General features: G+C 45.2%; 1 protein-coding gene across 1 annotated transcript; it reads right to left on the bottom strand.

The window, feature by feature from the left end:
• Nucleotides 1-13,157: 13,157 nt before the first annotated feature.
• htr7a (5-hydroxytryptamine (serotonin) receptor 7a) lies at nucleotides 13,158-16,659 on the bottom strand. Its single transcript, XM_030106284.1, has 2 exons — nucleotides 15,993-16,659; nucleotides 13,158-14,079 (listed from the first exon to the last, which is right to left on the bottom strand). The coding sequence occupies exons 1-2, from the start codon at nucleotides 16,553-16,555 to the stop codon at nucleotides 13,158-13,160; spliced, it is 1,485 nt and encodes a 494-aa protein (XP_029962144.1). The 5' UTR covers nucleotides 16,556-16,659.
• Between the last annotated feature and the right edge of the window lie 270 nt (nucleotides 16,660-16,929).

Raw genomic sequence — 16,929 nt, 5'->3', positions numbered from 1 at the left:
TTATTGAGGTTTATACTGGTTTAAACTGGTTTATTCTGGTTTATTGAGGTTTAAACTAGTTTAAACTGGTTTATTATGGTTTATTGAGGTTTATACTAGTTTACACTGGTTTATTCTGGTTTATTAAGGTTTATACTAGTTTACACAAGTTTATTCCAGTTCACTGTAGTTTATACGAGTTTGAACTAGTTTATTATAGTTCACTGTAGTTTATACTGGTTTAAACTGGTTTATTGTGTTTCAGTGTAGTTTATGCCGGGTGGGAAAATGCCCCCCCCCCCCCGACCAGCTGCTATGGATTTTCTGACCAGTTATTCAATTATGTGTATATTCTATTATTTAGACTATGATATGAACTGTGAGATATCCTGGACTCATGAGAGGTTCATTATTTTTGAGTCAGGCTGGGTCAGGCTCAGTCAGATATGCCTTTTTGAGTAAATTGTTTTCTGTGTATTACTCCCAGTGGGAGGGGCTTATGGAGGATGGCAGCAGTTTGGTTTGTCAGAGCTGGAGTGCTGATCAGAGCCAGAGAGCGCTGGAAGGGCAGGAAGTGGGAAAGTGATCTTCTGAACATACTGCTGCTCTTTTGCTGGTTGTGATCAAGGAATTATGGAAGAGCTCAAAAACGACCAAAGCCTTCTGTAAATACTTTTTGTTTCGTTTTTCAACCTCGCAAGTATATTTCATCACTGGTATTTTTGGATCGGTGACATAAACATCTGTAAACGGTCATCTTTGTCTACGCCATACTTTATTTTAGACATTTCCCAGAAGGAACCCCGTCACATATGGCGTGAGAGGTGGACGGCTAGTCAAGAAACGGCTATTGGTCTTCTGGAAACCAAGTTGGGTGCAATTTCAGACGTCCCTCAGCCAAACAGAGGCGCTCCTACAGCATCGGCCTTATCGGGGTGCTGGGCGGGAAAATGGCCACCCAACCAGCTGCACTGGGTTTTTGGACTAATTATGTTTATTTTCTGTCATTAAGTGTTTTTAATATGAACTCATGAGATGTTATTTTTGGGCTGTGATCAGGGAAATTTGGCCGAGCTCAGAAAAGACCATAGCCTTCTTTTAATTTGAAGATACTTTGTTTTTTTTCAAACCTTGTAAAAATCTTTCACCTCTGGTATTTTTGGAGCAGTGAATCATTCATCCTTGACTTTGCCATACATTTGAGAAATTTCCAGGAAGGATCCCCGTCACATCTAGTTTACCCTGGTTCAATCAGGTTTGTTGTAGTTTTTGCTGATCTCTACCACCTGATTCTGGTTTAAACTGGGTTATTGTGGCTTGTTGTCTGCACTGGTTCATTCTGCCTTTTTGTAGTTTTTACTGGTGTGTGTGCTGGTTTATTGTAGTTTGAGCTTGCTTGTTCCAGTTTATTCTGGTTTGATGTAGCTTATGCTGGTCTCAACTGGTTTATTCTATTTCTTTACTTTTCTGATTTGCCCTGGTCTGATCACTCATCATGCTGGCTTTAGTTTAAATTAAAATCCTGATGGAAATTCCCCTCAGAAACATCCGAACATTTCAGCTGACCTCAGTGAACTGGTTAGTAACTGGCTGGTAGTTGTTCTCATGTGATTGGTAGTCAGGCTGCGGCACACGCTTTGTTTTTTTACACACTTCCAGCCGTCCACACGGACAGATTAACAGTCTGTCCTCACATCTGATCCAAACTGCTGAACGGAGTCAGAGCAGTGATGTCCAGCCTCTTCCTCCTCCTCCTCCTCCTCCTCCTCCTCCTCACACCAACTCATCTTCATCACGTCTGAATCATCTTGTTCACGCAGCTCGTCGCCTCACGTCATCGCAATAACACTAAAAGGTGTTCCTCCGCTCATCCTTCATTCATCTCGGGCGTTTTGTGTTTTTTTTCTTCGCTGTGTGAAAATCCAGCATAATAAATGACTGAAACACAATGAACATCCATCAAAACGCTCTGAAATCAATATGAGACTAAACTGAGGGTTTTTTGTGCCTACAGCCATCCATGAAGTTAACGCTGGTTCCTCCTCCCTGATGGAGGTGACGGCAGCTCAGAGGGCACAAATCTCATTTCATGGACATAAAATCTGCTTTCACTGGTGCCAACTTTCTTTTTCACCGGCATCACTTCTTTTTTCAAAATAAGTCTGAAAATTAAATGAAAACATGAATAAAACCATCAATTTAATGTAAGATCAGATTCAAACTTCTCCTTCCTGAGGAGGTTAAGAATGGAAATAACCTTTATTACTGGAAAGCGATTCACTGTGGTCCTGTCATGTTTCCTTTGATTTGCAGCTCGAGGAGATGAAACAAACAGAAGCTGAAGTGGAATTAATTCCACAGAAAATGTAAAATCTATAAAGCTGAGCACAGACTGCCGGAGTCGCTCCTCGTTTTCCCTCTCTGCACTTCTGTCACTTTTTCATGTTCCTCTTTAAGAAAAACAGATTCTTTCAGTGTAATCTCATTTTCTCCAGAGATGACTCAGCTGTTTCTCCACTGCAGCTCTGCTCACTCAGCCAGGATCTCTGCACTCTTACTGCATTCATTCACATTTTCAGGAACTTTTGCCAAGACAGAACAAATAAAAACCACTAATATTTATTATATTACTAAATCTAATTAAGAAATAAACTCAAATGTAGTGTAGGTGGTCTTTCTCGTTAGAGAACCTCCTGCTGGGTGAAGTTCTTTCCGTTTTTCTTACCTGCTAAAGCTCATTTTCAGTTCGGTGTGTTTCGGCTGCATTGTGGTTCAACAACTGGCTCCCGCTGGTTTTCCACTGGATGCAAGTTTTTCACACTGCTCGCCTCAGGGAACAATTTTGCGATCTGTAGAATCCTGCTTGATGACGGCGCGCAGCACGATGCATCTGAAAGGCAGTTAGCTGCTAACTGTTAGCTGCTCACAACCAGATACTTAAAGGTGCATTAAGGAGTTTTCACAATGTATGCGACACAGCGGCCCCTGCAGGCCTTGGTCGTAACTACAGCTTAGTGAAACACTCGTCCCTGTGGCTTGTGTCCATGTTCATGCATGGAAGAGGACAACTCCTTCCTCGCTGTCTTTAAGTAGCGCTCGAGTAAAATGTAAGTTTCTTCTGCCTGGTGGGTCTGTGTGGAGCTGTGGCAGTGCTAGAAGCCAGTCTGTTCTCACTTTCTGGAAGATCCTGCTCAGTTGTTGCTCGTTAAAGCTAGGGTTGGCGATCTTGGAAAACTAGCATGTAGCACGAATGTAGCATCTCCCCAAGGCTCCGCCCAGCTCCCACCCCATTGGAGGAGCTCTGTTGGGAGCGGAGACGCTGAGACGTGCGCGCGATGCGCGCAATGCGCGCAGCGCTTTTGCGCCCAGTGCGTTCCTGGCGTAACCTGTCCTCAGCGCTTCGTTTCTTCGTTTTTCTTTATTTGGACTACTCCAAATTATGGCGCACTCACCGGTAAGTAAAGCCCCAAACATTCTTCTCCGCCGTTCTGCAACGACGCTCCGTCCTTCTACGCGCGCACTGAACCAGTGTCAGTGCACGCCATTGACATGTACGCGCAGGGGGCAGGTCGAACGGCGAAGGGATTTGATTGGTTTAGAAAAAGGTGTCCCCTCAAGACTTTTGGTTGCTGTTTTTCCCGTTTTACTCCTGCTGTAGATAGCAGATATTTTCCAAACTACTTTAAAAACACGCTATGAATTGCTTCCCATCGGGTCATAAAGATCATTTTAACCAGTATTTAAAAAAATGTATCTAATTCGAATCGCCAACCCGAGCTTTAAGCATCTGGCGGAGTAATGGCGGACAAAACGAAACTTAAGGAATCAGGCCAGCGGGCACGTGCATTACGTCACATCATCTCAAATTCTCCCCCAAAAAATGCTGGTGCCGGACCGGCACTGCAACTTTGAAGTGAAGTGAAGTACTTGCAATGAATATGTCAGGGCACATTGTACAAATCATTTAATATTTGTAACATATTTATGGTGGAAAATAAGTATTTTTAAAGTTGAAAAACTCCTCAGTGCACTTTTAATGATCGCTGCTCTCGAATGCTTCATTTCAAATTGCGACTCAATGTGAGTTGTTTTAGTAAAATTTGAAATCCAAATTGGTACAGGAAAGTTTCTCTCAACTGGTCAACTGAAGTCGGGAACCTTTTTAAAGATTTTGACAGATTGTTCTTTTGTTTTTGTTGGAGTCTCTGATGTAAAAACAATTGAAAAATTTCCACTGCGTCAGTTTGAAAACGCCTGCAGAGGTCAGTGTTGATCTGTTTCCTCCATGTTTGTAACAGAAAGTCAAACTCAGCATCAGTGAAAGGCGATTATGACAGAAAAATGTCAACATGGTCTCCAGAAACGTGTTGACGCTAGCAGTGCAGCTCAAAGCTAATTTCGATATTTCATGAGATCACATTGTTTAAAAAAAAACAAAATTAAAACCCCAAAGACAGTGTTGATGTTTGAGTGACTTTAATGATTCGTGTGCTCGTGAAACTGTACAGCCTCTCAACATATTTACACGTGAAGCTGAACGCCGGCGTCGGGACGAACAGGGATCGAACGCCGACGCAGGGCTCATCGATTCTGTCAGTGTTTTCTTAATGTATTCCAAAATGCTCCATGTGGTGTTAAAAGTTTATAAAACTTCTAGGAAAACTTGCAGTTTCAGTAAAAATGCTAAAATTTCTACAACTGGACACTTAATGTTTGATCTGAATAACAAATTTTGCAGTCTTTACATTTTCCCCACGAGCTAATTGATAACATGCTAACATAAAACTTTAAAGGTTGTCATTTTAACACCACTCACATGAGTTTTCTCCACTTTTAGGTCATGTTTCTCACACCATAATATTCAAGCTAACAAGGACTTGGATTAGTCTAGAAGACACGGCGTCTCCTCAGGTAATACTGCATTCATCAAGGGCCGTGGGAAGGAACCAGTTTGGAAATTTACATTTCTTAGTTTGGAAAGTTCAGCGAAACACATAAAGCTGTCAAATAATTTGCATAAAGAAGACAAAATATGATTCCCATTTTCCCGATTCAAAGGTCCAATTTTCACAATGTTAAGATGTTTGTTTGTTTGCCCCCCCCCATTTATTTTTTCCCACTTCCCAGATGCTCCTGAACGCACCAGATTATTCAATGGTTTGATTGGTCAAAAAGACACAGCATGTTAAAATACTGGTGCGTTCTTCAGTGAGAATAATCGGAACGTTACCAGTTTGGAAAGACCGATTTCCCAACCTTAACCCATGTTAAGGTTGCAGTTCCAATTTCCCAGTTACTCATGAGTTACTCACAATCCATCAAGCAGTTTGACTGGTAAAGAATACACATTCCCTTAATTCATCAATGTGAGCGCTTGGTAAATTACCATTTCCCGTTTGGATCATTTGGAGGTTTATGATTTCACAGCTTCATGATGAATTTCTTCCCACTTCCCATCAAGACGCACCAAAAAACACAAGCTCGTTTGATCGGTCAAAAAAACAAAACAAAACCAAACAAAAAAAAAACAGCCTGTCACACAGTGGTGCAGAAAGTTCCCAGTGAAGAACGACTCATTTCCCCGTTGGGAGCATTCCAGTCAAAACACAAAACTACAAGTGCTGAGCTGACGAAGTCCGACTCTTTTCACTTTGACTCTGAGCAGTGCGTCGCTACACTGGATAAGTGGGAATTTCCACATTTGACAGAATTCATATGAGTGTTTTTTTCCCCACTCTGAGGTCATATTTCCCACTTCCCAGTTGCACATAAACATATAGAGGATATTTAACAGTTTGATTAGCCAAACAGAAAAGCAATGACGATACCGGGACATTCATGAACGTGGTAAATTCCCAGTTTGGAAAATCCCACTTCCCAGATGGGAGCATTCAAATGACAATGCAAAGCTCGTAATTTCAAGAGATTACAGTCCGAACTTTTCCACTTCCTGGTTCTTTGTGAAGTGTCTCGAACAGTTTTCTCATTGAAAGCTGTTTGGTGCATTTATAAAAATGGAAACTGGGAAAATGTTTGGAATTCCTTCTTCCGAGTTGGAAGTGTTCTATCAGCAACAAGAAACCTTCAGAAAAGTGAAAATGTCACAACATGTGGATGAAACTATGCTTTTTAAATTTTCCCAGTGCTTTGCAGCTTTTCCCACTTCCCAATAATTCATTGATCTCAATATGGAAGAAACATCGCATTTTAGTAAAAAACACAGTTGATCTGTCCGGTCAGGCAGGTGGGAACTTTGAAAAGCTTCCAGATTGTCAAAGGTTCAAGCTGATTTTTTCCCAGTTGGATTTCAGAAGGTTTCTCATGAACACACCGTTATAAACAGTAAACAGGAACTTTCTTATTGTTCAGATCTGCATTGCACCAAGACGACGGTGCATTCAGGAACGTAGGAACTCGGAAAGTTTCCAAATTTAACAAGTTTGATAGCATCTGATGCATAATTCCAGCTCTGAATTTAAAAACGTTCCCACATCGCAGTTACTCAAAACTGCACAAAATGTAGCAAAGTGGTCAAACTTCTAGATGATGGTTCAAATCCCAGGAAGCTCCTTTCAGAAGCGGAACATTTCCAGACTCGATGAGCTCGATGCCATTCAGGTGTGTATTTTCCCGGTTGGAATTTGGAACGTTGCCACTTCCTAGTTCCTCATGAATGCACCGTGAACTTTGGTCAGTGGAAGACGCTTCGTGTTCGAAGTGGTTGAAAGTCGAAAAATTATTGAAAAGTTTTTTGTTTTTGTTTTTTTAATAGAAAATAAAACTTCCTCAATCTTTTCCGAGGTTGTCTGATGGTTTCACTTGTCTTGTGTCTCTGTTTGTTCTTCCTTCCTGGAAAGACGACGGTAAAGGTTGATTGTGCGAGCGTCTTATTAGGAGTCAGATTTATCGTGACAGTAATGACGGCGGGAGTGAAGTGATGCCGTTAAGAGGCTAATGGAGGAGCAAAGACTCAACCATCCAAAACATCTGCCTGTTCCAAATGTTTCTATTTTGTTATGCACCAAAGTTAACGTTTTTACATGATGTAGACATTTCCTTGGACTCAAACTGTGACCAAGTGAAACAAAAGCTGAAGAAACAACTTTCTTCTGAAATGGGAATATACTGTGTGGCCTGTAGGGGGCAGTGCAAACGCAAACGCAGGAGCTACACGTTGAAGCAGGTGTTGGCATTTTTTTTACCATAAAAGGCTTCATACCCTTTGACCTCTGGCTCATTTCTGTGTAAGTTTGCATGTTCTACCTGAGCCGATCAGGGTGATTGTTGACTTTACTTCTCCGTAGTTGTGAGTTTGTGGTTGACTTCCTGTTTGTGCGACATGCCCAGGTTGACTCCGCCCCCTGCTCCTACAGCCTGGATGAAACCTCTTTGAGAAACGGACGTCTGATTGAAGTCTGCGGAGGTCGGCTGATATTTTTGGTTTAGTAAGAGGAGTTCTGACTTTTACACTAAACCGACACACACACACACCATCGTGAACACACAATGCAGTACGACGACTGGTTATGGTGCATTGAGGAAGGCGGGAACTTGGAGCGTTACGGGTTGGTAAAAGTTAGTTTTCTCTCAGGTGTTGCTTTCCCTCTCTAAAATCAGAATATTCCCACTTCCCAGTTACTCCTGAATGCTCGGTAAAGGTCCAGCATATCGATCAGGGACGGATCCAGATTATTGCATTGAGAGATGCTAAAAACTACCAGTCTGGAAGTTAGTGCCATTCTCTGGATTAAATGACGAACAGGTGCAGCTTTTAATTTCAGAAGTGGGAATAGCCCCACTTGTCTGTTCCTCATATGAGTTCAAAATCTTCCAATCTGATTCGTTGATGATGCGTCTGTGCAGGTCGAGCTGCGTTCATGAAGGAACTGGTCAAGTCTGACGACGTTCTGATAATCAGGTGCAGGACAGGAATCTTCCCAATTCCCAGATGATCAAATAGTCGTCATGATATTGAGATATGCTAAACATCGTGGTCACTCAGAAAGTTACCAGACAGTCTGAGGTTGGTGGCCTCCTTTTCCTTTTCCCAGCTACTCATCAAATTCCACAGTATTTAAAAAAAGGGTTTGTATTCTGTGTTGTTTCACCCTAAAATAGCTCGGTTACATAATCACAGTGATATCTGTGTCTTTAATTTCTTCCCACTTGGCGTGACGAGGCAGATCGGATGCTTTCGTCTGACCCTGTTGGGTAAAGTGCTGCCGGGGAATAGAAAGCTTTCGCTGTTTGTTTCTGGGGGAGGACACATTTAGTCACACCTGTCAGCCTGTCAGGGGTTGAAATGCAGTCGACAGCAGCTGAACGCCTTTTAGCCACGCTTCCAGCTTTCATTTAGCGCCGAGCACACCTCCGTCCCCTCCGCCCCCTCCGCCCGCACCGCCCGCACCGCGCCACCAGCTCCATCGCCTGGACTTGATGGCATTGCTGCGTTTCAGTTTTGTGTCTGAGTTTGGAGGTTTTGGGAGGCTGACTTGAGAGGAAACACGGACGCCGGTGCTTCGCCTCGCTCCGTGACAGGATGTGGAACGTCGCCATGGCGGCACCGAGCCCAGAACAAATACAGTTCAGTGGCTTTGAACCTTTTTTTTTTTCAGTTCCCAAGTGATCCGATTGCTTTTAGTCTGAAGGCCAAAGCGAGCATCACTGTGACAGCACAAGATGTATTTACTGCTCCCTGCTCCGCTGACTTCAGGCTAACTCGCCAACCTCCGCTACGCCACACTGTTCAGCCTTTCCTCGTCTGGAAACTCACTCATTTCAACCACAAGCATCTGCCGGGAGCTCAAAAACGTGTTCAGCCTTCAGAAAACTGACTAAAGCAGCTGTTTTAGGAGCTCAGACTGCTAGCTGTTCAGCTAGCCACTTCAAGTGTTACTGATTTATAGATAACATGTGGATGATGCTAATGCTAACAGCGAGCCTATGAGGACAGAGGAAAACTTTATACAAATGTTTACTTAAACTGTCAGATATGCATGTTAATGCAATTTGCAGTCAGACATCTTTTAAGTTTAACGACACAATTACAGTGAGTGATGCTAATGCTGATGCTGATTCTAGCACTAGCCTGGGGATTAGCATCGAGATTTTACGGCATTACCAGCGAAAAAGAGTTCGCAAATCTTGATGCTAATTAGGCTAATGCTAATGTTGCTTCATGTTTTGAGTTGAAACCATGAAGTGGTTCAGCTAAAAGTGAAGCTAAGCTAACAGCTGGGTAGAGAGACAGCGGCTCTACAACTACAGCCGTTCCAGTAACACGTTGTTGTTTCCAAACGTTTCAGGGAATTCTGCGTCATCTCTGACATGACGTGTTTCCAGATCTCTCACAGCTTTAATTAAAGCTGAAAAGGAGAATATGGCGAGTTAATTGCACACTTTCCTCTGTAAAGATTGTTTTGCTTCTTTTGTTTTTTACCCTGAATCTGGCGAACGGCCCCGAAATACTGCTTCCTGCTTTCACATCTCAGATAATGAGCACAGACTGTGTACACCCTGGTGCTGAAGCTGCGGGGGGTAATAAGAGAAAGTGGAGCGCAGGAATAAACATCTTCACTGCTAATGTCAGTACACATTCAATAAAAGCTGCTAAACTTGAGAGTTCCTGCAGGAGCTCATTTTCACCGTGGTGCAGGCGATGGGAGATTACATTAGCATTAAAGTGATTGATTTTTTTTTTTTCTATATGTAAAAGCTAGATGCACTCTGTCACCGCTCCGGTTCACTTCCCCGGGGCTCACTTTGTATTTTATCGTAATTAAATCTCACGTGAGCGTGTGGAGGAGCTTAAAATCTCCAATCCGCTCCACTCGCCTGTAAAGACGCCGCTGATAAAAAGGCATGTCCCCATTTTTTTACATCTTGTTTCTTTATTCCATATTTTCACCTCAAAATTAACCAAAGACAAAGGTTTTTTTTTTTCACTTTTATAAAATTCAATCAGCTCTTTAAATGCAGTTAATAGAAGCGCTTGGTTGGATTTCTAAGCTCCGCCCACTTGTTTGACGCTTGTCTTTATCTTTGGAGTTTAATCACTCTGATTTGTTTCACAAACTTATGTAGAAAACTTTAGAGAGAGTGACTCAATGCACCACCTAGTGGTACAAAGCAGTATTATTACATGAAGTATAGCGAGCTGGTTTGCTTCTTCACTTTGTGTGTATTGTATATATAAATATAAATATATATATATATATATATATATATAGAGAGAGAGAGAGAGAGAGAGAGAGAGAGAGAGAGAGAGAGAGAGAGAGAGAGAGAGAGAGATATATTAGAGCTGGGCAACGATTAATTTTTCTTAATCGTGATTAATCACATCCAAATCCGGGAGTTAATCGTGATTAAAATGGCTCATTTGAAGTCTGCCGATTCTATTCAAAATGTGTGTGTTACATAAAAAATTTTAAAATTCATCAAATATGATTTATAATAGCTTAAAATACCAAGTCTTTACAAAGATTGCCCCCCAACACACACACACACACACACACACACACATCACCAATAACAGAGCAGATGAAAAATAGAAGTTTCTTATGAGCGCTCACTTCCTCAAACTTCATCCTATCTCTAAGACAGCCTAAATTCAGTCACGCCGAATTTTGCCTCATACTTGCCTTCATTAAACCAGATTGTGTGTTGAAGGGAAATGTATTTCATTTTGCATGTTTTCAGCGCCTGAAAATCGCCCAGCTGCACGACAAAACTCGCGATTTAAGTTTCACTTTCAATTTCTTCATATTTGCGCTCCTTATTTCAGTTTGTGCCTCATACCAGCAATTTCCTCCTGATTTTTCTGATAATTCGGCCGAGTTCAAGTTGGCAAATAATGAGGAATGGACCGTGTTTCACCGCTAAAAGAGCGTGTGTGTGTTTTTGACGCTCAGCTGGAGCGCGGTGTGACTCTCGGTTCGGGGCACAGGACAGGTTAGATTAACGGCGACATTTTTTTCTCGCGCGATAAGACTCTTGCAATAATGGAGCACGTTATCGCCGTTAACTGCCCAGCTATAACATATATATATATATATATATATATATATATATATATATATATATATGTATTAGAGAGACACGATTATTCTGTGACTGGAAGTATCATTGTCCCTTTAAACTGGTTATTCAATAAACAATCCTACAATCTCAAATTAAAACATTTGGTTGGTTTTGTCTTTAAGAATATGATTTTTTAGGGTTTAGGTTAAATCATACAATCAAAACTAAGACGTTTCAATAAATCAAAGTTTTAGTTGGCACTTTTCTTTAATTCACCCGAAAAACATGAAGAAATGTTCTCTCTTGCATTTGCTAATCCTCTCAGCCAATAACAAGCGTCATTAATATTTTTGGTTTATTTTGTGTTCGCTTGTTTTAAATTTACTACAAAATGCCAAATGGAAGTTTCCCCCTTTGTAGGTACAGAATGTCAAAATGAAGCCACGTCACGTTTGTGCACAGGGGGGCAGCAGTGAGCCGTGTTTCACAGTTTTCATTGTATTTGCACCACCTTGTGGTTCAAAGTGGTATTGCAAGAGGAACAGTTACCTAATTAGCTTGGGTCGATGTCTCTGCAACATTCTAGCATACAGGTTAAAAAAAACTGTATATTTTATTGAGCCACCTTTCAGAGGAGCGTTGTTTTTTACTTTTTGACAGACAGTACACGGCGAAGTAGTGAAACGAACGGTACTTGTTGGCGTTTCGTCGTCAGGTCCTCGGTGAACGGTGACAGACGCCGAACGTCTCGTCGGGTCGTTTCCTCCGTGACGTGACGAGCAGGCTGAAGGTGAAGGACTGGCTCCGTGTCGAACCTGGGCGGCCATGCATAGTTAGAGAGGGGAAACTCTCTGTGCTGCGATCGGAGCCGAAGGAGGCGGCAGGAGAAAAGGCTCCGGCGCCTCCGGGACCGATCCTCAAGTGTTTTCTCTGCAAGTCCCTTCTATGTGCTCTACTATTTTACATCTTCCCCATAAAAAGAGGTGAATGAGTGAGTAAGCTGCCAGCCAGTCCGTCAGTGAGGAGCACGCTCCAGCTCACCGATCAGCCGTAACATTAGAACCTCTACAAGTGGAGGTGAAGATGGTGCACGGTGGTTCCTGTGGGCGGGTGCAGTAAGTCAGGCAGCAAGGGAACGTTTAGTCCTCGCAGGTGATATTTAAGCATCTGCCTGAGTTTACAATGCAATGTCAGAAACTTGGTCCAAGAGTACATTTGGCTGGACGGCCTCCACTGAATCGGAGATGCAACATGTCGTATAATCCCATCACGCTTCTTCTGGGGATTCATGCCGGGTGATGATTCTCTTGAATGGCAAAAAGTTATTTGAACTGTGGGTGCATGGCGCATGGAGGCAGTGGCGTTCAAAGTGCACGTGAAACACCGGCTCTGTCAGGAAGGAAGCTAACAATGCTAACAGAGAAAGTCGAGATCAGTATCGGTCAGGGAGAACGTACCGTGGACAAACGGTTTGTGAAGTTTCAGACAAAGTAAGAAAATAATGAAATTCTGATGTGAAAATAGAGGTCCTTGAACGCATCACACTGTGCAACTTAAGACCTTTAAAATATTTTAAGCTGCTTATCTTTTGTCTGAGAATCACAGTGTGCCGCTGCCTTTGGGAGTCGGGAGCTTCTGATCTGCAGTGGAAGGAATGGAGGTGGCCTGGTGACGGAGGCACCACAGCCGCCACCTTGAGCAGCTTCATCTGAAGATGGAATTCAGCGGGTGGTGCTAATGTTACGGCTGACGGGTGTCTCCACTGGAGCAGCTCCTACCAGAAACAGTGCAGCCATGTGAACAGTGGAACTAGAAGAAGGTGTCAAACTACGGGTCCGGTGACGTTCAGGATCTCCTGCGGAGTTTTCCTTGGCTGGAACTGGAAATGCAAGAAAGAGCTACGGATGGAGGAACGTTCTCCATCGGGAGCGCAAAGTGCAAACGATTGTTCAGGCCTGAACTCCACCGGGAAGTTTCAGGTCCAGAGAGCTGAAGCCTCAAACGTATCGTCTCCTTCAGGTCAACCAATCGCCTGCCTCTCCCTCCACAGTCATCATTCAAATCTTGGTCAGCAGCCAATGAGGCGGCGTGACGGTCAAACGGTCCTCAGTCCGAGCCCCCTCCCCCCCCACCCCGGCCTCCTCGGCGGCTCTGCACGGCTACACATCAGCGTCGGGCTTCTCCACCAGCTTCAGCGCCTCGTGCATGCCGGCCGCCGACAGCTTGCGGTTGATGTTGCGGTAGCGGCAGCGCAGCAGGTTGCTGTAGGTGGTGCGCAGGTCGCGGTTGAAGAAGGCGTAAATGAAGGGGTTGATGAGGGAGTTGGCGTAGCCCAGCCACAGCAGCGTCCTCTCCAGCCACAGCGGCACGCAGCTGCACTCCACGCCGCACACGAAGGGCCGGGCGGTGGACACCAGGAAGAAGGGCAGCCAGCAGAAGCTGAAGGCGCCCACCACGATGCCCAGCGTGGCCGCCGCCTTCTGCTCGCGCTTGAAGATGGACTGATTCTTGCGCTTGCGGCGCTGGTGGTGCTCGCCGGTCTTGAGGAGGCGGGACACCCGCGTGCTGCACTCCTCCTCCACCTCGCGCTGCAGCTTCAGCGCCGCCGCCACGCAGTCCAGACTCTCCTCCTCTTCCTCCTCCTCCTCCTCTTCCTCCTCCTCTGGCTCCGCCTCCGTCCCCTCGACGCTGGCCGTCTCCCCCGGTCCGGCGGGCGGCGGAGCGCCGTGCGCCCCGGGCCCGCCTCCCCGCGGCGCCGCCCCCCCGCGGTGCTCCCCCTCCCGGGGGAAGCCGGTGATGGTGTGCTTGGCGGCGCTCAGCTTGGCCGCCCGGTAGATGCGGTAGTACATGATGAGCATGACGGACATGGGGATGTAGAACGCCACGGCGGTGGAGTAGACGGTGTAGCCGAAGTCCTGGCTGATGAGGCAGACCCGGCCGTCGTTGACGTTCTGCGCCCAGCCGAACAGCGGCGGCAGCGTGATGGAGGCGGACAGCAGCCACACCGACACCACCATCTTGGCCATGCAGCAGCCGTTCTGACGCACCGGGTACGTCAGCGGCTTGGTGATGCCCAAATACCTGCAGACACGGAGAAGGTCATGAAGCTCTCCGCCATTTTTAAACACGCTTCAAGTATCAGTTCAGACCCAACCAATGAGCAAGGCTGTTATCGCGATTAAACACCAATCAACAGCTGGGTCACACTGGAAGCTGCTGCACCGTAATCATGTGACATTTTGAATCTGCAATTTCAGCATTTCAGAATAAAACATGACCAAAAGTCTCATTTTGTGACGGCGGTGTGATTTGTAATAAATCCGAAAATGTTTTTTCAGGCAGAGCAGTTTGTTGAATTTGTTGTTTTTGGTCAGTTTTTATTTAACATTTGTGCTTCTGTCTTCTCTGACCACAAACTGCAAAATGATTGATCAAATAAAGAAAAATAGTTTTCAAAGTTAAACGCATAATGCCAAATGTTTACTTCATATCACTTTACGTTGCAGAGAGTGACTACAGTTAATGAAACGAGATTTATCGCAATTCACACAGAGATCCCTATAGCGTGAGTGTTGGCGTTAAAATAACGATCATTTATTTATAATCTTGATGGAAGTATTAAATACTTATGTTAATTGATTTTTAAAATAATGACATTAAATGGAAATATGGTTAATTAAAAAAAGAAAAATCCTGAAGCATAAATAATAAACTAAAAATAAATAAATCAAAGTGCCCTTGAGCAAACCAGCGGCTTCAGTTCAGCTGAATTTAAAAAGCAACCCCCACAATCCTTCCAGAGTTTTACAGAGCGGAGCTTTCCACTTCACCACAGAGCCAAAAAGAAAAAGCTGCTCAGACGGGAGGGAATTTAAAAATGTCAGGAAATGCATGAAAACGCAGCTCTCCAGTCATAAAAACTGAATTTCTTGTGGCTGTCTGCAGGTGCTCTCTGTTTGAGGAGTGTGGTGTGCAGTGGGAAGGGAGCAGGGCTCTAAAGGTCACTGGTCTGATTCTCGAATGGAGACGTCAAAGCACAAATCTGGTTACACACAGTTAGGATGTTACTGAATGAACAGTACATTTCTGAAGTTGTCGAGGTGTTATTGTGAGCTTGAACAGTGTTTTCATTGTTTTAGTCAAACCAATCGAGTGGTGAAGGGCACGGTTTGATCCCCACATCAGTCGGTGTGCAGAGTGTGTCCTTGAAGCAGTCACACAGTTTTAGGATGCAACAAAACATCTGATGACACGGAGGAAATGCAGAATCTGGAAAACGAACAGACTGATCTGATGAGACGATAAGAGACTCGGCTCCAGTGATGAAGGTCAGAAGTTCAATAGAAAAACTGATTTTTTCATTAATTTTTGTGGGAAAATAAGGAAGTTGAGTCTCGTGGATGTCACAACACGGAAGGAAAAATGGATTTGGAGGTTAAAAATACCGAAAATTTGAATTTATTGTAATTTCAGCATGTGGAGGACTCTGGTGTGCAGTGGGTAGACAGCTGTGCTGAAAATGTCACAGGTTTGATCCCCACATCAGCCACTTGGGGGAATTTGGACAACGTGTCCTTGAAGGAGAGTCTGACAGCAGGAGTCACAATTTAGGAATGACACAAAGTGATGAGCCTTCCGGACTGTCGGCACAGGACCGATCCGCCCCATGTGACAATCAGAGACTCAACTGGAGTGATGAAGGTCAGAAGTTCAACAGAAAAATCGATTTTTTTTTTATTCGTCTGGGAGAAAAATGAAGTTGAGTCACGACGGACATCATAAAACTGATGGAAATCCAGATCCCGAACTAGTAAAAAAAAAAATGCATGAAGTCTGAATTCATTGTCACTTTCTGCATGCAGAGGAATCTGGTGTGCAGTGGGTAGACAGATGTGCTGAAATGGGACCAGGTTTGATCCCGCTCTGAGAGAACGTGTCCTTGAAGGTCTGCGTGTCTCACTGAAAGTTGTGGGAGGGAATCGGACTCGGCTCACCTGTCGATGCTGATTACGCACAGAGTCATGATGGAGGCGGTGCAGCACATCACGTCCATGGCGATGAAGACGTTACAGAAGACCTGCCCGAAGATCCACTGGCCGCCGATCAGGTCCGTGATGCTGACGAAGGGCATGACGGCCAGAGCCACGGACAGGTCCGCCACCGCCAGCGACACGATCAGGTAGTTGGAGGGCTGGCGCAGCTTCTTGACGAAGCACACGGAGATGACCACCAGCAGGTTCCCGCAGATGGTGGACAGGGTGAGCATGGTGAGCACCCCCCCGATCAGGACCTTCTCCACGCGGCCGTAGCTCAGGATCAGCTCTCCGCAGCGCGTCCCGTTGGTCTCCATCACCTGCGGCTGGCTGGACGGGGACGTGGCCGCCGCCGCCGCCGCCGCCGCCTCCGCCGCGTCCTGCGCGATCTTCAGCAGCCGCGGAGCCAGAGACTCCGCGATCATCATGTTGGTGGAGCCGCCGGGGTCCCGGTCCTCCCGCATGAACGACGACCTCAGATTTCCACTCCCGAAAGTTCCGTTACTCGCTCCCACAACGACCATCCTGCCGCCGCCGGTTCCGTCTCGTCCATGGACTTGGAGACGCGTCCGGAGGAGGCATGGACGCGCACAGATGTGCCGGTGCCGGTGTGATGAATGAATGAATAATCCCCAGTCCACCTACTACTCCGACATGCTCGCGCTCTCGTCCTAAAAGCCTTGATTCATGTATTTGGAGACGCACTCGTCATTGCGCACGCGGCGCGCAGCCGCAGGCATGTTTCCCAAAAATACCCGACCTACAAAAAATCCAGTGCGATGTGATGTGCTGACGGAGACTGAAGGACCGACGATCCTCCGACTGCCCGCTCCCACGCGCGCACACACCAACTTAACGGCGCAGCAGCCCTGCGCGCGCCGATATGTCGCCGAAGTTG

The sequence above is a fragment of the Salarias fasciatus genome, chromosome 13, assembly GCF_902148845.1.
Source record: "Salarias fasciatus chromosome 13, fSalaFa1.1, whole genome shotgun sequence".
Classification (NCBI taxonomy): Eukaryota; Metazoa; Chordata; class Actinopteri; order Blenniiformes; family Blenniidae; genus Salarias; species Salarias fasciatus.
The sequence above is the reverse complement of the archived record's forward strand: the minus strand, read 5'-3'. Positions and strand labels throughout refer to the sequence as shown.

Excerpts from the sequence above, each read along its gene's own strand:
- htr7a (XM_030106284.1), bottom strand. The coding sequence starts at position 16,555 with ATGGTCGTTGTGGGAGCGAGTAACGGAACTTTCGGGAGTGGAAATCTG. Across the intron at positions 14,080-15,992 it reads TGCGTAATCAGCATCGACAG|GTATTTGGGCATCACCAAGC; the intron begins GTGAGCCGAGTC and ends CCGTGTCTGCAG.